Source organism: Marmota marmota, unplaced genomic scaffold, assembly GCF_001458135.2.
Source record: "Marmota marmota marmota unplaced genomic scaffold, marMar, whole genome shotgun sequence".
In the NCBI taxonomy this organism is placed as follows: domain Eukaryota; kingdom Metazoa; phylum Chordata; class Mammalia; order Rodentia; family Sciuridae; genus Marmota; species Marmota marmota.
Window position 1 is genome coordinate 97,505 of NW_026000108.1, and position 21,255 is coordinate 118,759.

Sequence of the window (21,255 nt, forward strand, 5' to 3'; positions counted from 1 at the left end):
TCCAGACAGCATCCAAGGTGGCTCTAAGGACCTGTGCTCAGCCCCCCACTATGCTACTCACCTGAAGCTTGGCTGGGAGTAGAGATGCCCCTAGGAGGGAAAACACCCTGCTGCTAGGGGAGACACCCCCTCTAGAAAGTCAACCCCATCTAGGGGTGAGTCTCCCCCTAGGGGAGAGACACCTGCTGAGAGGGAAGCCAGCCCCTGGGAGGAAAGATACACTGCTGGGAGGGGAGATGCTTGCCCCCACCAACCCAGACAACCCCCTAGGGAAGAGGGACACCCTGCTAAGAGGGGAGATGCTCCTGGGAGTAGAGCCACCCCTTAGAAGTGGAGACACCCTGCTGGGAGGGGAGACACCCCTGGGAGTAGAGCCAGCCCCTGGGAGTGGAGACACCTGCTAGGAGGTAAGAAGCCCCCACCCTAGGGAAGATGCCTTCCTGACATGGGAAGACATCCTGCAGAGAGGGGAAAAGCTCCCACTTGGAGGGGAGACACCTGGTTTTCCTGGTGACTCTGCTTCTTCCTCCAGCTTCAGCAGTTACTGGGTGAAACCTGTTCCCACTGCTGTATCTAGGTTTGGCTATGCTGTCTCTTGCACCAAGGGGAGAGGAATCTCTAGAGAAGAAAAGGGAGTCCAGGAGCCATCTCCCTGCAGCCCAGTCTATCCTCCACCAGGTCAGGAGACCTGTGGCCAGGGGCCAGAAAGCCACATGGAGCCCTGCATCACTCCTGTACCCAAGGGCAGAGGCCAGCAATGGGCCACCACAGAGGACTGTGGGAAGTAGTCTTTGACACAGGGTGACATAATCCAACTTTGTGGGATCAGAGGATTGAAGAAAAGCAGTGAAATCCTAGCCCATGGTGGCCACTCTCAAGGTTGGAAAAACCTGAACTCACCAAGCCCCAGCAGCTTCCTGCAGAGAGTGTCCCTAGAGCTGTGACCCAACTGGGACCCAGGCCTTGCATCTCCCCCAGGTTGCACTGAGGAAAGGAGACCCCACGTGTCCCTAGAGACATGGCCAAGAGGGTCCCCAGGCAAGGCATCTCCCTCAGGCTGGTCTGAGGAGAGGAACACCAGGCATCTCTAGAGATGTATCCAAGAGGGTCTCCAGGCCTGGCATCTCCCCCAGGCGGATTTCTGTGGATACCCCTGGGATGCTCTTAGAGATGTGGCCCATGAGGTTTTCTGGCCTGTCATCTTTTCTGGCTGCTCTGAAGAGAGGAAAGCTCTGCCCTCCTTGTGGAATGACCCACCTTGTCCAGCAGTCAGGGTTCCTCTGCTCAGCTCAGAGAAGAAAGCTCCCTCCTCAGCCTGAGGGTGAAACAAGATCCATGATGGCAACCAGGTCCTGCTCTCAGCCCCTCCCCCTGCAAAACTCACCTGAATCTGGGCTGGGAGTGGAGATGCCCCCTAAGAGGAGAGACAAGCTGCTGGGAGGAGAAATGCCCAACCCCATTTCCCCAGATGTCCCTCCCAGAAAAGAGAGACCCTTTGCTGGGAGGGGAGATACCCCTGGATGTGGAGCCAGCCCCTGGGATTTGAGACACTCTCATATAGGGAGAAACTCCCACCCTAGGGAAGATGCTTTCCTGGGATGGGAAGACATCCTGCAGAGAGGGGAAAAGCTCCCACTTGGAGGGGAGCTGCCTGGGCTTCCTGGGGACTCTGCTTCTTCCTCCACTTCAGGAGTTACTCAGTGAAACCTGTTCCCACTGCTGTATCTAGGTCTGACTGTGTTGTCTCTTACACCAAGAGGAGTAGAATATCTACAGAGAAGAAAAGGGAGTCCAGGAGCCACCTCCCTGCACCCCAGCTTTTCCTCCACCAGGTCTCGCATTCTGTTGCTAGGGGCAAGGCAGCCATGTGGAGCCTAGCTTCACTCCAGTGCCCAAGGGCAGGAGGCCAGAAAGGGGCCAGCACAGGTGCCTCTGTGAAGTGTAGTCTTTGACACAGTGTGACATAATCCCAATTTAGGATCAGGGGTTTTAAGAAAAGCAGTTAAATCCCAGCTCATAGTGGCCACTCCCAAGGTTGGGAAAACCTGAACTCAGACCAAGCCTCGGCAGCTTTTGGAAGTTGCAGGCTGCACCAGCCCCCTACTCTGGGGCATTATAGATAATTCTTCAGTCCTGCCTAAATAGCTGTAGCCTTGGATGTCTGGCAGCTGCATGTTACACATTCATTCAGAATTTCCAGGGATTCCAGACAGTGTAATTGCTGTTCTGCCCACAGAGCCCACACAGTTGGATGCCAAATGCTGGTCCAGACACAGTGGAGAATCCTGACAATGTAATCTGGTGCTCTGCCCACAAAACTTGCCATGTTGGACCATGGGGGCTGTCGGCCATGTACTGGCCCAGGCACCCTGGAGGACTCTGGCAATGTAGCCTGGTTGTCTGCCCATACAGCCCTTGCCATGCAGGATCATGGAAGCCATGTTTCTGGTTGCCCAGGAACCATGGAGGATACTGGTCATGCAGTCTGGTGTCCTGCCCATGTAGCCCTCAGCCCAGAAGCCTATGGGGGCCGCAATAGCACAAATTCCCCAGGATTTGGAGTATTGCAGTCCAGTTCCCATAATGCAGTCTTCACTGCAGAGGTCTTTGTGAGCTGCGGACTACCAGGCTAATCCAGTGTTTTGTCTGCATACCCCTGCTGGGAGGGCCACAGGAGCTCCAGACCCTATGCTTTCCCAGGTGAAAAACTATGCCCCTATGGATGAAAATACTTTGAAACTCTACTCAGGAGCTCATATCCTTTGTCTGCAGGTCCTATGGGCCCTGGACATAGCCAGGTACACCTCTATCCTGCAGTTCTATATCTGGCATATCTGGGGCACATGGCATTGTGATGTTCTCTCCAAAGAATTCATGCAGCTCCACCCATATGTTGGTTGCAGGCCAGGTAGCCTCTCTCTTGGCTTGTCTCTGCTCAGTTTCTCAACCTTTCTTTGGTAGATGTTCCATGATACTGGCATCTCTTATTCTCAGGGATTCCCCATTATATCTTCAGATTTCTTCTCATTTCTTTATGCATCACCCTCTTAGGGGCTGCCTGAAGGGACTCTAACCCTCCTACACTTTGCCTGGCCTCCAAGGTTTGCCTCTGAAATTTCAGTAGAAGCCTCCATGACCCCATAACTTCAGCATCCTGCTCTCCCACAAAACAAGCATCACATGGTTGATACCAAGGTCTGCTACCATTTTGAACCATAGTTGCACCTCCTGGGATCAAAGCTGCAGCAGCTTCTGAGGGTCTGGACAACTTAGCATGGTGAAGCAACTTCTTAGGCCTCCTTGTGCAAGTAGGGTGCACAAATGCTCTCTTCTCAAAGGAATTTTTTCTTGTATAACTTTGAGCCTGAGATGGGTGTGGTCTTGCCACATTTTTAAAATTTATATATTTGTTTATTTTTATGTGGTGCTAAGAATCAAACCCAGTGCCTCATGTGCTCTAGGCAAGCACTCTAAAATGCCTTTAAGCCATCTTTCCTGTTGTTTCTGAGTAAAGTATTTGGCATCTATTTAGTGGTTGTAAGTCTTTAGTAACCACAACTTCCACATCCCAGTTTTACTCACACTTTTCTAGCCAAACTGCAAGGTGTTCAAATCTTTCTGCTCTGATTTCTGATCCTGATTATCACATAAACTTGGATACAAGCTTCCAACAATATTCATGTCACTGCCCAAATGCTGTGCTGCCTCTGCCAGAATAATTAATCCATTACCTTGAAATTCAGCCTCACAGTCTCAAACACAGGCAAAATGTAGAGAGATTCTTAGCTAGAATATAACAAGAATGGCCTCTCCACAGGGCAGATATTATATAAGCTTTAGATGGTATTGTATAGACATCATATAAGTTTTAAAGGACAAAAGGAGCAGTTATATTAGTTTTAGATGTTATACTATGGATGTCATGTTAATACTGCATTCCAAGGTCAGCTATTATGGAAGTCTTAGAGGCCACAGTATGGATATTATAATAATATTAAAGGCCACAATTAAGCTGTTTTATTGGTTTTAGATGCTACAGTATAGATATTGCATTATTGTTATGGCCCTGGAGCAGTTATTATATCAGATTAAGATGATATACTATGTATTTTACATTAATAATAAAGGGCATGGGAAAGATATTACATTACTTTTAGATGCTCTAAGTATAAATATTACATCAGTAATAAAGGTGATGGGGCAGCTCTTATATTAGTTCCAGATGGTATACTATTGATATCATAATAATATTAAAGGCTACTGTACATGAATTACATTAGTTTGATGTAATGTATGAATATTACATTAAGTTAAAGACCATAGGACACACTTCTATCATTTTTAGATGCTAAAGTATAAATATTACATTAGCTCTAGAGGCCATTGGAATCTATTTCATTAGTTTAAGGTGCTACATTATGGATATTACATTAGTATTAAAAGCCACAGTGCAGTTTTTAGATGAGCTTGAAATGCTATAGCATGGATATCATTTTACTTCAGCATCAGAGAGGTTTCAGGCATCTATTATATTAGTTTTAGATGCCACAGCATTAATATTGTGTTAGTAAAAAAGGCCACATAGAAGGTATTATATTAAAATTAGATGTTACAATATAGTATAGATATTACATTAATATTAAAGACCACAGGGCATATTTTGATTTGTATTAGAGGCTATGGTACCAATATTACATTAACATTAAAGTCCACAGAATGGCTATTCTATTTCATTTAGATGCCATTTATATGTTAGTATAAATTGCCACAGGGAAAATATTACATTATTTTAGATGCTATAGTATTAAGATCTCATTAGTATGAAAGGCCATAGGGCAGTTGCTTATTTAATTTTAGATACGATACTATGGGCATTATGTTAGTATTAAAGGTCACAGTGCAGCTATAGTATTAGTTTAGAGGCTATTTACGAACATCATTTTAGCATAAAAGTCAACAATAAAGCAATTACATCGATGCTGGAGGCCACATTATGGATATCATATTAATATTCAAGTCCACAGAATAGTTATTAGGTTAGTTTTTCAGGCCAAAGTATGGAAATTATTTTAATAATAATAATTTATTTAATAATAAAGGAAAATTTAATAATAAAGGAAACAGGACAGTTATTATGCTGATTCTAGGTGGTACATTATGGATATCATATTACTATTTAAGCCCACAGTGAAGCTAGTATAGTAGTTTTAGATTGTAGAATATGCACATCTTACTAGTCTTTAATGCCACAGGGCACAAACTGTATTAGTTTTAGAATCTATAATATAGGTTATATGTTAATTATAATCACCAGAGGGCAGCTACTATGTTAGTTTGGAATGTGATAGTATGAATATCATATTAATATTAAAGGTTAGAAGGCAGCCATTATACTTATTTATAGGTCACAATATGCATATTCTGTTAATATTAAAGGCCACATGGCAGCTTTTATATGAGATGTGGAGGCCAAAATATGAATATTATATTAATATTAAAGGTCACTGGACACCTATTATATCAGTTTTATATGCTAACTTAAAGGCAAGAAGGCACCTATTGTTTTAGTATTAGATGAATCATTATAGATAACTTATTAGTATCAAAGGTCACAGGGAAGCTATAGTATTAGTTTTAGAGGTCATAGTATAAATATAATATTAGTATTAAAGACAAAAGGGCAGCTACTATATTATTGAAGATGATAAAGTTAGATTTTACATTGTCCTAAAGGCTACAATGCTGCTATTTTATTAGGTTTATGTGCTTTAGTATGGATATCATAGACATTAAAGGTCACAAGAGAGCTATCATATTAGTTTAGATGCTATAATAGGATACCATGATAGAACTAAAATAAGAGGACTACCATTATATTATAGTTAGATGCTGTACTATGGATATCATATTAGTACTACAAGCCACAGAGCAGGTATTATCTTAGTTTTAGATACTATATTTTTAAAATATCACAGAAAAACTTCATTTTAGTTTTAGGGGCCACAGTATTGACATTATATTAGTAGTAAAGGTCATAGGGCAGCTAATTTATCAGTTTTATATGGGACAATATAAATAATTTATTACTATCAAAAGTCACATGGTAGTTGTCACATCAATTTTTGATGTTATAATAAGGATAATATTTATTACGTCCATAGGGCAGTTATATCAAATTTGATGCTCCATATAGATTTATATCACTATTAAAGGCCATATGACAGCTATTATATTGGTTTATAATGCTACAATATTAATAAAAACATTAGTATTAAAGGCCACAGGACAGTTATTATATCAGCTTGAAATGCCATCTATGGGTATCATCATACTATTAAAAGTTACAGGGCAGCTATTATATTAGTTTTGGAGGCTACAACATGGATATTATATTAACATTAAAGGCCATAAGAAAGCAACTATATTAATTTTACATGCTGTACATTAAAACCACAGAGCAATTATTTTATTAGCTTTACATGCATGCCCTGCATGCCCTGACTCTGCACTGCCCACCTTGAGGCTGAGCACTGCCCATCAGTGACAGCCTCCTGACCCTTACCAGACCTGCATGCCCTGGCTCTGCTCTCCCCAACTTGAGGCTAAGCATTGCCCACCATTGACAGCCAGTGGCCCTCACTAGACCTGCATACCCTGGCTATGCACTTCCCATCTTGAGGCTGAGCACTGCCCATCAATGACAGCCACTTGGCCCTCACCAGACCTGCATGCCCTGGCTCTGCACTACCCACCTACAGCCCTGAGGCTGAGTGTGGCCCACTGCTACCAGCCACACGGCCTTCACTAGACCTGGCTCTTCACTCTTTACCCAGCACCTTGAGGCTGAGTGTTACTCATCTCTGACAGCCACCTCGGAGCCTCCACTGTGCCAGGCTCTGTACCTGGTCCATTCGTTTCTTACTAACTCAATCTTTTTCACCCTGTGAGCAGGGAAGTGACTTGCTTAGTCATCTAAGCTTTTTCCTGAAGCCTGAGCTCTTTAAAAGAATTAAATGTCTTACATTGAGTTGATTGCAGATGCACACAGAGTCAGAAATGGTGGAGAGAGACTCACATGCCCCAGACCTGTTCCTTCATCATAAGCCCACCATCAGGCAGGTTATTGGCCTTGGGCATGTCCACAGGGTTCATGCTATAGCCCACGATGACTCCAATGAAATTAGAGGTTTTCTAGCTGGTACCAGTTCTGCTTGAATGGTGATCTTGGGGACTGGGCCCAGATGTAGCTTGTCTGTGAGTTGTATAAGACAAGACTGTCCCTCAGACCCCTCTGGAAGTGAGGGACAAGGGAGAAGCCCATGAATCCCAGGTCAGCTGCAGAGTTTGACCTCCTTCTAAGGGTCAGATTTGGACAGGAGCAGCTTTTGACCTTGGCAGAAGGCCTGCAGGAAGGCACCTCGTTGCCTTGAATGAATGTCATCACTGGCAGGAGCAGCTGGTAGGAGTGTTGGTGGGGCTAGTGGGCCTGGTGGATTATTTAAAAATATTAATACGCTAGACAAATTTGGTGAGAGTGATAAAAAATAAAAGTATGCAAATGAAAGAAACAGAATGAAAGTGGGGATATCATTATAGATACATGGTTGTTTTTTGTTTTTCAGTGCTGGGGATTGAGCCCAGGGTCCCATTCATACTAGGCAAATACTCGACACTGAGCTTAGTCTTCAGGCTAAAAACATTTTTAAAGTTAATGGATTTTATAACAATAAATTTGGAAACCTACACTCATAAAAAACAACACAACTGTAAGATTGTCACAGGCATGTGAGGGAATTGACTACTGGTTTTGAAACCATAGCAAAACTGTATAACCCATCCTGACTCCACCTCCAGTCCAGCCCCTGAACTGCTCTGCACATATTAGCATCTCAGCCCCCCTCTCTGTCTCTGGAATCTCCTACTCTCCCAGCTCCAGTGAGCACCGCCCCTTTACACTAAGTCTCTTGTTCCTCTACTCATAGCGGGTACATTCATGAATCCTTTTCTGCAATGTGACAAGAGTCTGGGAGGTCTGATGACAGGTCTCCTCTGCCCCTGGAGAGACCTCCCTGTATCCACTTCCAATTATGAAATGAATGGAGTGAGAAGTCTGGGGGAGGGTCTGCATCATTGGAACTGTGGTGAGTCCACACTTCATCTGGACTGCATACTGAGAATCTCTTCTCAAGCTGGTTTAGTATAAGCTACCAGACAAGTTCTCTGGACAAGAGGAAAACTAACTATTATTTCTGTACTATAATAATTTCACAAATAAATGCTTTTAGGTTCACTGGGATTGTTATATAATACAAATATTTTTTAACACTTTAAGACAGCTTAGTGGTATTTTGGTAGCATTTTAGAGGAGGAACCTTAAAAATAATTCATAGGCTTGTAACCATTTCTCCTGTAACAATCACAGAAGCAAACTAGATGCTCCAAAGTGTTTGTTACCAGCTTGCTTTTCTTCATGTGAATCCCTAACATGAGTAAGATGAAAATCACTAGCCACACACATGCCTGAAAAGACGGCAATGAGTGTTGACTCCTGGAGCAAGAAGCTGCAGCCTGCGCCTGCTCCTAGTACCCAGGAAGTCCAGCTCCTCTCTGAGGTCTGCTCCAGGAGGTCAGCCTCTGGCCTGCTCTGCACTGCCGGAACATCACTTTTCAGGCAGTCACTGTCCCACAGATGTTTCCCTAGAAGTTTCCTTGGCAAAGCTACAAACAGATTTGATCAATGGTCGGCTAGCTCCTCTTGTGTTCTTGTTTGATAGAGATATTTCTATTTCTTCTTTGGCTTTGAGAGAAGTTTGGGCAAGTGTTAATCTGACAAAAATAACTGGCACGTTCCTTTCTGTCCTATGGGATATTTTTCACCTCCTTCCTTTTTCTTCTTAAAGAAGAAGGATCTAAAATCCTGTGGCATAATTTGAACATTCTCAGTTTTTAAGGGGTACTTAGGTTAGCTGTGGAAGGAGCCTCACTGTGCCCTTTTACTGAGGGTGAATGGCTGGCACATGGGCAAATGCTGTGGCTTCACCCACCCCATCCCATAATGCTTACCTTGAGGGGTTTATGCACAGATAGACCAGGGATGGGACCTTGTAACTAGGGGCCACATGCAATCTTCTTCTTCATGAAAGCTTCCTGAGACCAGACTTGCTTATCTCTAAAATGAGGATGATGGATGTGTGCAAAGAGCAAGGAAAGGAGGAAGAAATACATTTTCATATCAGTTTGTGTAAACACACTATTACTCTGAGGCAGTTGATTCACACTGCAAATCCAAGTTGAGTAAAAAAAGCAATTCACTCACTCTGTGTACCATTCAGTACCATTGGGAAGGGCAAAAATGAGATGCTGTGAGATGGCAGAGCTCCAACGAGTTTTCATCAGGACAAATTTTGTTATTAATGGTATGGAGCACTGAAATGTTCAATAGGCCATTAAAGCCTAGCTACTGCAAAATCACCTTCCAAAAGCAACACAGCTCTTCTTGCCAGGCACTGTGACACAAGAGTGCAATCCCAACAACTCCAGAAACTGAGGCAACAGGATGGCAAATTTGAGGCCAGCTTCATCAACTTGGCAAGAGCCTGTATTGAAATAAAAATAAAAAGTTCTTTGGGATGGGGTTGTGGCTCAGTGGTAGAGTGCTCACCTTGCAAGCACAAGACCCTGGGTTCAATCCTCAGCACTACATAAAAATAAATAAGTGAAATAAAGATATTGTGTCCAACTACAACTAAAATATAAATATTTAAAAAAATAAAAATAAAAAGTTCTAAGGATGTAGTCCATGGTAGAGCACCCCTGGGATCTATCCCAGTACCAAGAAAAGAGAGAGAGAGGGGACACTTCTGACTGTACACAAAACTTCCCTTAGACAAAGAAGATGTTGTCAGGTAGAAACCTGGAGGGCCAAGCAACCCAGGGCCACACAGATTTCCTTACTCTTAATGGAAAGTATTGTGACACCAGAAGAAGACTGAAAGGAGGAGGCCTGGATGCCAACATATCCTAGCACTTCCCAGGCATCTGACTTCATGAAAGCTTCCCAAGATCAGACTTGCGTATCTCTAAAATGAGGATGATGGACGTCTGCTTCACAGGAGCATGAAGCAGAGGCCCCATCTGCTGCTCTCCCTTTCTGTGTGCCATGCATGCATTCATACACCATCAGTGCATGTGCTAAGTGATATGGAGATGGTGCTGTTGGATCCACTGGCCAAGTCTTCCTTTTTCACCCACAGCCAAGAAGTGGGTCATGGGATTCTGCTCAGACCAGCTCTGCCCCCAAGTTGTTGGCTCCTGTTTTCTTATCATGAAATGGAACAGGAAATGGGATTTTAGAATGAGGAATCTGAAACTCTTCACCAATAATACACAAAACACCCCGAAAATCTTCATCCAAGTGAGCACTTTATAAAGAAAGCAGCTTCTTGTCTCTTCAAGTCATTCTCACTCAGAAAGTTAGATTCCTGAGCACCCAAGAAAGCACAATTCCTTTAGCCAGGGTGGAATGTCTCTTTGGGGTCTTAAATCATGGCTAACCCTCACTCCCAGGATGATTAAGCTCTCAGTTTACTGACCAAATGCACCATCAACTGCCTTTTCAAATGTATCTAAGGGACCTTCTTTTTGGGGACACGTCCACGGTGCTTAGCCCAGGTCATTAGTCTCAGGACCATATGTTAGGCAAAGACAGAGCAGACAGGCAAAAACACAACCCAGGGACTGTGCAGAGCTGAAACCCCTTGCCCACAGCCTTAAGCTCAGGAATAGGGGGCTCTGTTACCCACAGCCTGCTTTCCTTTCTTGCTCAACTCCCTCACAGACCCCCTTCCCCAGTGTCACCATCTCTCTCCCCTTTGTCTCTTGCTCTGCTCCTCTGCCATGTAGATTTACAAGGCATTCTTCCCTCTGTTAGTGAGACTTTCTCCTACACAGGGAAGAAAGGAGGAAACAGCCTACAATTCTGGTACCCTCTGTAATGAGCTGGTGAATTTGGGCTAGCTGAGAAAAGATCAGGGTGTTGACAAGAGCCCTCTATGATGCTGTGGATGAACAGAAAGTTTGTTACAGACAGTTGCTTAGGACATGGAGGTACTGAAGTGGGCACCCCCTTTCTCCACAGAAAAGCCCTCTTCACCATGGCTGATTTTGGGACTGTCAGCAAAAGAGTCTCTGTAAAAGAGTCCAATGTAGATAGACTTCCTATTTTCATGTCACCCTGTTTACCTGGCCACTGGCTGAGAAGATACCAGCACTCCAGGTGCTGGACACCCCCTTACTAGTTTTCACAAACATATCCAGTATGGTACTTTGAAGAAATGTGCAAACAAGGCCTCTGGCCTTGAGCTGGGCTTCACAGAGATGTCTACTCTTTTAAGATAAGTTACAATTGGGCTTCATGGGGAGGAAAGAAAGGGGAGAAGAAGCTCTCCCCTTCTCAGGTGTTGTCCTTAAAGAGTTAACTTGCCCAGAACAGTGAGAGAAAAAGCTGCTTTTATGTGAACTTCTGCAGACTGTGAACTTCTGAGCCCCTCCTGTTACACACTGGGTATAAAACTCTGAAACTCCCTGAACTCAGGGTTTAGGGGATTGATTGATTACAGCAAAGGCTGTGCCCTCTGAACCTGGCTGCAGCCAAATAAAACTATTTCCTGCTGTCTTCAGTGCCTTGCCTTGTTTGTCCCTATAACAGTACCCTGAAGCAATCTCTGTGAAAGAAGGCCACAGCTCAGAGGTAGGCAGCTCAGTTCCATTGTGATGTTGAGGGGAATTTAATCTATGTACTGAAGGAAAAGGGTCAGGACAAACAGACAGCAGAAGGTCTGGTCAAGCCAGTCTCATTCCCTGGGTGAGTTGGGGTTCATCTGGAGTGCCCATTTTTTCAAAGCTGAAAGCTGTCCTGTCCCTCCCACCAGAGACCTTCACAGCAGTCAACACCAAGGGACAGGGAGACCAAATTGCCTGGGTTCTTCCTTTCTTTGCTTTGTTTTGGGAATTAGAACAATGATCTTCAGCTGAAGGTAGCATGGTCATTGGAATCAGAGATGCTGCATGTGGCCTGAGGTGGCACCATTACTGTCATCACTGGCAGGGAAGAGATGCTGTATGTGGCCTGGGATAACACCATCTGTTTCCTTGCTGGCTGCATGTGACCTGAGGCAACACTGTTTGTGTTATTGCTGGCCAGCACTCAAGCTTCTGAGTGCTGCTTCTGGGGACACATGATCTTCTAAAGGCACAGGAGAGTCTGGCTCCATCCAGAGCTGCTTGCAGCTTTCTGTTACTGGCTCTTGGTGCCTAATCAGCAATGGCCTGAAAGGCAGACTCTTGACACATAGAGCCTGCACCCCACAAGGTACACACAAGTAAAGCCTCTCTTTGAACACTTACTGGTTGTGAATTTGACAAAGTAGCAGTGGCTTGCTACACATGTTATATTTGGTTGTCAGAGAATTAAGTGAAAAACCTTTAAAGGGAGTCTTTCTTTACCCCAGGAAGAGCTTAATTGAATACAATTTCTATACTGTAGAATTTACCCATTCAAAGTGTGGAATTCAATGTGTTTTGTTGTTGTTGTTGTTGTTGTTATTGTTTGCATTGATAGAGTTGTGCCTCTATAGTCATGATCAAATTTTGGAATATTTCCATCATTCCAACTTAATGCCTCCTCTCATTAGCAGTCAATTTCCATCTCTCTCCAACTCTTTGAGCCCTAGGTCCCTCTAGTGTACTTTCTATTGCTATATAATGGGGTTCTTTTAACACTGCTTTTAAACCAATGAAAGAAAATCCAAACCCCAGTGCTAGGAGGCACTGTGAGCACAGGGTGGGTGAGGGGCAGAGTCAGTTTTGCCAGTTGGGTGGGAGCTCCATGTGTGGGTAGTCAGACCTGGACATGGGGCCTGACTCCACTAGCCAGTGTGTGGCTTCCGGGTGAGCTGGCCTCTCTGCATCTATCTTCTTAACAGCAAAGTGGGAATAGTAGTAGCCAATTCAAGGGTTTGTCTTGGGTGTTGTATTGAAGGCTTGTGAAGCACTTGGTGACTGGGTGGAGTGTCACAGGGCTCACTGCATGATCACTGACATGGTCATATCCATTCTGGTCATAATTAAATCTTTATTATATCACAATATCAACCTCATCCTATTGAAGCCACATTTAAAGATAGGTAGTTAGTGTAGTTAGGTAAATTGGGTCTAATATCAAGTTAAATAAAAAATGAAGGCCATGATGAGAATGGAGCCTGGGGAAAGCAGAGCAGCACCTGGGAAATTGAAATGTTAATGTTCCCAAGACCCAGAGCCCATTTTAAAGAAATATTAATGGAGTAGCTCTCAGCAAACAGGGAGATGCTAATCAGAAGCAGCCCCAGGCCCTTCAGGCCCAGATTACTCCTCAGGCCCTTCTGCCCCTCATCTTTTGGGTCTGCCCACCTACATTCTATCACTGCAAGATAACAGAACAAAGGACAGGAATGCTGACAGAAATGCAGGAAAGCTGAAAGAAGACCTTAGCTATAAAAGAGGGAAGAAATCACCCTTCCACAGATTCCTTCTCTTGGGTCCTCTTCTTCCTCTGGGGAGAAGTCTTTTCTGCTGTCCTTAATAAAGCTTCTACTTTCCACTCTAAACTTGCCTCAGTGTGCTTCTCTGGTGTTTTACTTCAGCATTGGGGAAGCAAGGACTCGTCACTGGTAAACAACGATAACACCATCCAGTCTCCCCATTCACGAAGCTCTCTGCTGAATGCATTCTGGTTTGCCCATCCTTCCCCAGCTCTGTAGTTTCACTGAACTTCCCCTGGAGTGACTGGGAGGGTGAACTGTGAAGGTGGCCCAAGAGCACCACAGAGGAAGCCAGGCCATAGTGGGTGGGGAGGAAATGAGGTGGAGGAACAGCGCAGAAAGAGCAGACTCCTTCAAGGGATGGGCAGTGACTGGGGAAGCTCCCAGCAGGATGTCTGCACTTGCCGGGGAATGAAGCACTAAGGGGTTGAGATGGCAGATGCCAGAGAGAGGGGTAAGGGCACAGGACAAGTAGAAGGCAAGGCTCTCCTGGAAATGCATACACATCGGTGTAACAGCAAAATTGTTTTAGACACACAGCTAAGAAAATAAAACATGGCAGTGTCTTATCCTGGCCTTCCTGTGAGCAGAGGTCCAGCCAAGGCCAATGCCACAGTTTCTTAGGAAAGTGGGCCCATCTGTGGGTGATAAACCAGCCTCTACTCAGAGCAAAGCCTGTCCAAGGAAGGGGCATGACCTTTGTCCTTGGAAAGACCCACAGAGCACTCCTAGGCACATACCCACCCTGCTGAGTTGTTTATCTACAAATAACAGAAGAGATCTGCTGCACCAGGTGTCCCTGACTCAGTCAGGCTAGGTGGGGACCCATAGCAACCCCCTAGCAGCCACCAATCAGCATGAGACAGGGAAATACCTGGGATGCCAGATGACCCTCCCAGTAGTTTATGGTGGTTGATAACATGTTGAGAAGCCATGTAGTTCAGCACAAACACCCATCTTGGCTTAAACCAATCAGTTCAAATGAATCCCCCTCTTGTAGTAACCAATCACCCCTACCCAACTTGTTCCCGCCCGTGAATGTGCTAATCATGTTTTAGAGTTGTTATTTGATTTTCCCGCGGTGTGTGATGATTTGTTAAGAGATGCTATGATGTATGTGGGGGTCCCTGCCTTCTCCAAAGAATGTATAAAACTGCTGCAAACCCTGGGCTCAGGGACTCTCAGTGTCACCAGTTACTGTGTGTGCCCTCGGAGGACCGAGCTAGCTCGCAATAAACACTTCTTTGTGTTTACATCGATCTTGGTCTCTGGTGGTCTTTTGGGGGTCCCGAATTCGAGCATAACATATGGTGGCTCGTCCGGGATACCCCTAATAAGCCTACCCAGACACCCCGATCAAGAGGTGATGAAAACCCAGCCGGTAAGTATAGGCATTGCTGATCTGTAAGTTTCTGTTCTCTGGTTGCCAGCAGGTTCTGGTTCTGTGTTGTGTGGTCAGCAAAAGGTCCAGGTGGACGCACCAAAGGGCAGCCTATGGGGTTTGTGGGAGACGTCCCCAGCCCCTTTCTGGGTTCTGAGTGGATTGCCTGTAGTAAAGTATTTTGTGAAGTATTTGGTAAAGTATTTTGTAGCTGATGGATCCGCGGTCCACCTGTGCCTTTAGTTTCTGGGTATCAATCCATGATGCGCTGTGAATTCTGTGGCCACTCTGCGAATTTTGTGTTATGTGTGTTTGTTTCTATTGTCCTGTCTGTCTCCACCCCAACACCCTGGCAAGAGAACTAATCTCCCAATCTGGGGTGGTCAGACCCAATCTGAGGGGGATGCTCCCCCAATCCATTTGTCTGAAGGGAAGGCCCCAGTTGACTTGGGGCCAGCACCCACTTTCGTTTTTTTGACCATCTGAAAAGAGAATCTATTTCTTTGTGTGTCTTTTTGTCTGTGTCTGTGTTAAGTGTGATGGCATTGTTTTACTTTGGACAGATCCAGAGTCCCAAGTTCCGATCTGCCTTAGATGTGTGGAGGTAACTGGCTAAATTTTAGCCTAAGAATGTCCCTGTTTTAAAGAACTTTGATAAACTTTACTCCCCTTTGTTATGTGAGATTAGGGAAGCAACGTTTTCTTTTCTTCCCGTAGTTGGCTTGAGTGCACCCACTATAGAGGGAAATGCCTGCTGGGGATCTAAGAACTTTGATACCTCGCTTTTTCTTTTTATCAAAACCCTGTCCTCATTATTAAATTGGCATTAATTGGCTTCGAGAACAGGAGCCAAACTTTCAGTCACAAATTTTGGCACCCCAGAGGGGACTTTAGAGGAGCCCCCACTCTGCTTTCTTGGGGAAGCCTAGCACTCAAAACAACTGCAAGCAGAGGATTAACTTTTTGAGAGCTGACTACTGGAAAGTTAGGAGATATGCCAGCATGCCTGGGATCAGACCTAACCAAAGGAGTTAATCCTGTAAGTAAAAGGAGGGACTGAGGGACTCCCAGCAGCTGCCGAAGCCTCTTGTGCTTCGGGGAACCTCCCTCATTTCTTCCCTGCACTGTAAGGATTGATCCATCTCTGTCTACTTAAAAAGAAGGGGACACTGAATGCAGTAAAGTCGCCACACCAAAACCCTTGATTTTATACTTCTGGTTGCCCCTATGTGAGAACATCTGGTACACTCGTGGGTAAATCTATGGTGCCACTAATGTAGGAGTCATAATGGGAGTTAGAAACCTGGGGAGATTTTTCTCTTATTTGGTCTGTTTTAAAGGTTATTATAGATTGTTTCTTGGGGATGATCTTAGCTGAATGTGTGTCTAAAAGATGATTTTTTTATTGTAACAATCTGGTATCTGAATGGGTTTTTGAAGCATTGCACAATCTTGCAGTTAAAAGTCGGGTTTAGGTAATTGTTTGGTTTATGATTTCAGATAATCCATGCCAGAGAACTTAAATACTTAGGATGGAAAATTAAAGAACTCTACTTCCAAGTTGGCAAGTAACACCCAATCATTTAGTTTTATTTTTTTCATCAATTTGAACTGGGTAGCCTGGGAAGATTTCACTAGGTGTACCAGTGCATTAATTTGGGCAAGGATAGTAAATTATGATATGGTATCTGTTCCCCTCAGTGTGTAGGATTTAGGAAAGGAAAGTGTTGAATTGGGACATTGGTCTGGCTTATTGAAATGACATTGAATAGCAACAGTCTTAGGAATTTTTAAAGCTTAATTTTGGATATACATGGTAGTGTGTGGTTCTCTTTTGGAATTTTTTTCAGGTGATTTAATGTAACTTAATACTACTTTAGGAACTTCAGAACAAAGGAAGTGGCTTAATGATCCTGAAGGAATTTCTTCTGATGGTAGCTTTTATATTATCAAGTAAGATCCTGTTTTCAGTTTTGTGTGAGCAAGTTTTTCTAATGTAGGAAGATATAAAGGTATGAAATTTTGTGAATTGTATCTTAAACTTGTATCATAATTTTCAACATCCAAACCTGAAAAGTATGACTTAAGGTTAAAATGCCTTAGGCATGAGGCTTCTGCTCAGAATTCCAGTTTTTCCTGTTCCTTCCAGATCTCAGCCAGGACTTAAGTTGAAATGCAAATAGAAGAAGCCTGCAAACTCAGTAGGAGACTGATCTGAGGCCCAAGGGAAAAAAAAGTAAAAGTGAATTTTTACCTGATCTCAAACTAGATTAAACCAAAAAGTAAATTGTATGGTATTTACTAATTACTGGCCAGTCATTTTTTCTAGGACTCTTGCTTTTTCTTAGATTCTGTATTTTTTTGAGCTCATGATTTTGATCCTACAGACCTAGATTAATGTTTTTCTGATCAGTTCTATTTTTGATCAACTGTGGAGTTTTTTAAACATTGCAATGGAGATTTCACCTGAGAAAAGCTACAAGGCCTTTACTATTGTGTTATGTTTGCACACTTGTGTTATGTGTTGTATGTCTGTATGTGTGTATGTCCATATATCATGCAGTGATATGACAATTGGCAGATATATGAGGAGCCTCATGAAATTTAAAAAAATGGATCCAAATATCTTTGATTCATGTGATTTAAATGGTTCAATTTAAATTTGGTAAATAGATGAAAGTAAAGATGTCTTTAAAATTAAACTTATAAGTTTTCTAGGTGTTCAAAAAAACTAATAAATGTTGATGCCTATGAAAGAATCTGCTTAAATTCAGAAATTTACAAGGATTATTTCAAAGTGTGAACAGAAAAGAAGGTTAACAGATGGAAAAGAGAAACTAGAAGGTTCTAGGTATGGATTTAATAGAGGGAAAATGTGTTTCTGGATAAGAGAGTCTATGTGATTATGTAAATAAGAGGGTTTAAGTAAGTGATAAAGAAGGTCTATGTAAGTTGGTTATTTGTGTAAGTTTTTTGAGCAAGTAATCTTAAAGAAATTAAAATTTATACAACTATGGTTAATCAACAACTGTTATTTTTCAATATTGTAATATGTTATTTCTTTAAAAGCTAAACTTGGTTAATATAAAATCGTCAATGTAATTGTGGTGCTATTAATGTGTTCATATCTTCCAGGTATACAAGTCTGTAAGGTAGAAGCTTTAAAAGAACATTATATCAAGCTGGTGTTCTAAAGTTGTATGGTAATTTTGGGCTTAAAAGAAAAACATGTTGGAGATGGTTTTATATCATTTGTGTTCTATAACTGGACTTGTTATCAATAAGATATGTAGAGTTCTATGTTACTTTTTACACTATGATACAATTTAAATGTATTTTTAAGTTATTGAGAGCCTAATCTGTGTAAAGGTTGATATTGTAAAACACAAAAGTACTTTGCTACTTTTCTACAAAAGGTTTAAAGCTTTCAGCCTTTTTTTAATTCATGTTTTAGATGTGATATTATATTGTGTTAGCTAATATTCATGTGAACTTGAGCAACAATTTATGTAGGCTTTGTAAAATGATGTCTAAAAAGCAAAGATCAGCTTCAGAACTATAGTACTTAAGATTTATGAAGAACCCCACCTTACCTGAGATAAGGCTCTGTGTCCCATCTCACAACATGTAAAAATGACTACGAAAGAAGTAGGCCAGATTTCAGTACATTTAAAGTTGTGTCCAAAAGTTGGTTTTTGTCAAGATTACTAGTATCTCAAACAAGGGATTAATGTATAACTCTGTCAAAATTCAAGGTAGCTATTATATGAACTAAATATGTTTTTACTCTTGTTAATTTTATTTTGTAGTTTTCTTATACATGGTCTAAAGATTGCCTGTTAATGTTTTGCAGAGGTACTGATTTAAGAACACACAACCTGGGTTGATTTAAGATAATGAGTTATCACCTACAGGATAGAGATTTAGACATTAAAGCCCAATACTCTTAATATAAGGCTGTTGAAATTTATTTGCTGGATGTTTAAGATTAAGTTTTAAAATTAAAGTTAAATTAAAAACCAATGTTTGACTCTTGCCCTCTGAGTCAATCTGAATCCAGGGAACAGGGGACATCTCTAAAGAGCTTCACAACTCTGGGCTACATAACCTCCGGATCAGGGAGATTAATGAGACCACTGGAGAACAGAAAGACAATCAGTGCATTTGCTATGAAGAGGAGGGTCACTGGAGAAGGGAGACATCCCTGATGCTTCCAAGGGAATCCACATGGTCAAGCAAGGCCTGGACCCATCCTAGCACAAATGGCACTAGCAGAACTGAGAAACTGCTGTACAGTACCCCCAGGACTCCCATGGAAACTCAGCTGACTATTAACAATAGATAGAAACAAAAGTCAGTTTGACTACTTCATCTTAAACACTTAGCAAAGACAGTTAAAACCAAAACACAGCTATTCCTGGGCATTTAAAATAATAATAATAATAATAGTTAAATGTAACTTCTAAGAATAAGTAAACTGGAGGCTACAAAAGAGATTCTTAGGCAGGAATGCCTGATAACTATCAAAAGGAACTGCCAGGAGATCCACCATGGCGGCGGGCGCAGAGAGATCAAGTCTCTGACCTCTTCAGCTGCGTGGGCAAAGGGAGTCTTAAACCATCTAAATGCTGTTTGCTCAGGATCACTAGGCAATGCTGAGCTGACGTGGATCTGGGGCGAACAGTCTGCGCCCCTCAGAACACACACCGAGCCCAGAGTGGCTGAATTCAGGCTCCCGTTCGCCTGCGTCTTGCAAACAAACCGCTGTGACTTAGCGCTAAACGCTCCCGCTGAAACAACTTGTCGGCTCCTCCATGAACCTGTGGAGGTTAATACCAACCGAGCCTTCATAGGCAGTGGCCACAGGATTGAGACGGGGCTTGGGAGAGCCTGTCAGGACCACCCCATTGCATCAGACACCCGGCAAAGGGAACGAACTGTCGCCATTTGCATGGGATATCACCATAGCAGAGAACTGACATCACCAGAATGCAGTGGAGGAGATAACTTCATTGAAACTGGCAGCAGCAGGTGTGTAACCCCCTAGCCCTTCCTCTCCACACAGCGGGGAAACCTCAAGGGCCCCTCCCAGCTCTCCCAAGAGCGCGATAGTCAGACCGAGGGAATCAGGAGTGGTGCAGGACCTGCGGCGCGGGATCCCCGGCTACTGCTCCCACCAGCGCTGACAACTGAGGTCTCTTGCACCAGCTACTGGGGGCGTGGCTACCGGAGGGCAGGCAAAATATGCTGAAGGTTCTCAGCCACATGCTCCACAACCTTAGGGTCTGAGGGAAGGGCAAGCAGGGAGAGTGTGCCCAGTCGTTCAAGAAAATAGGGCTCCCGGGAGCAGCAGACCTGGTGTGTAGCCAGTATTGTGGTGAGCATCACCGGTGAGCGGGGCCTGGCTGGAGGAAAAGTGGGGAAGTGACTAGACACAAGAAAAGGCCCTAGGCACTCAGGATTGGAGACCCGCCCAGTTGGGGAGGAGGAGCTGCTTCACAGTGATTGGTTCCTGCATGTTGAGAGGAGAAGCTTGGCCCGGTGGGCACAGCTCCACCTACTGGAAGAGAAGTTAATTGAACTCTAAGACCGAATTTTTAAATTTTTTTTATATTATTTGCTTATTTATTTATTTGATTTAATTATTTTTTTAAATTTTTTCTTTTTTTATTTTCTATTTTTTCTTTTGTCTTTTCATTTATTTTCAATTTCCTTATTCTGCTTTCCTTGAATTCTACCTGTTTACTCTCATTCTCTTTAGTGACTTCTTCCCTCCCCTTCTAATACCTTTCCTTCCAAGCATCACAACGCTGTTTATGTGTAATTTACTAAATATGTATAGGTAAATGTTCCGAGGCATTATATAGTCCTACCAAATACTACCCTAGCTACCCCCAAATACTCCAGACCATTCTCCTGTTAATATTTCTCATCAATAGAACAACCTTCCAAGGTTGCCAAGAGATACCAACCTCAATACCATCACATCATTCGACCTAAATATAAGTCCCAAGACCAGACCACTATATGCCATCAGAATCCATACACAGTTTAGGAAACGAATGAATCTGCATTAAAGTGCAACAACACTCATCATCTCTAGTCATAGTCTCCCATCACAAAAGAGAGACCCCAGAGACACACAAAACCAAATAAATTTATAGGAGTAAACAATAACTCAGCAGTCAAACAGAACAAGAAGTAACATGAGCAGCATGAAAAAGCAAGGAAGAAAAGGAGTACAAACAATGCAGGACAGCCTAAATATACAGGAGGACCTAGAGGCATCAGAAA

At 43.2% G+C, this 21,255-nt stretch overlaps 1 protein-coding gene across 1 annotated transcript in view; it reads left to right on the forward strand.

Annotated features, from left to right (window-relative positions):
• Positions 1-2,324: 2,324 nt before the first annotated feature.
• The window catches only part of LOC107138885 (zinc finger protein 639-like), a gene marked incomplete at its 3' end in the record, with an annotated part of 43,408 nt that continues 24,477 nt past the window's right edge, over positions 2,325-21,255 (forward strand). The window contains exon 1 of the mRNA XM_015481699.1: positions 2,325-2,609. Within this exon, the coding sequence (XP_015337185.1) occupies positions 2,325-2,609 (285 nt within the window). The remainder of the gene's footprint in view (positions 2,610-21,255) is intronic.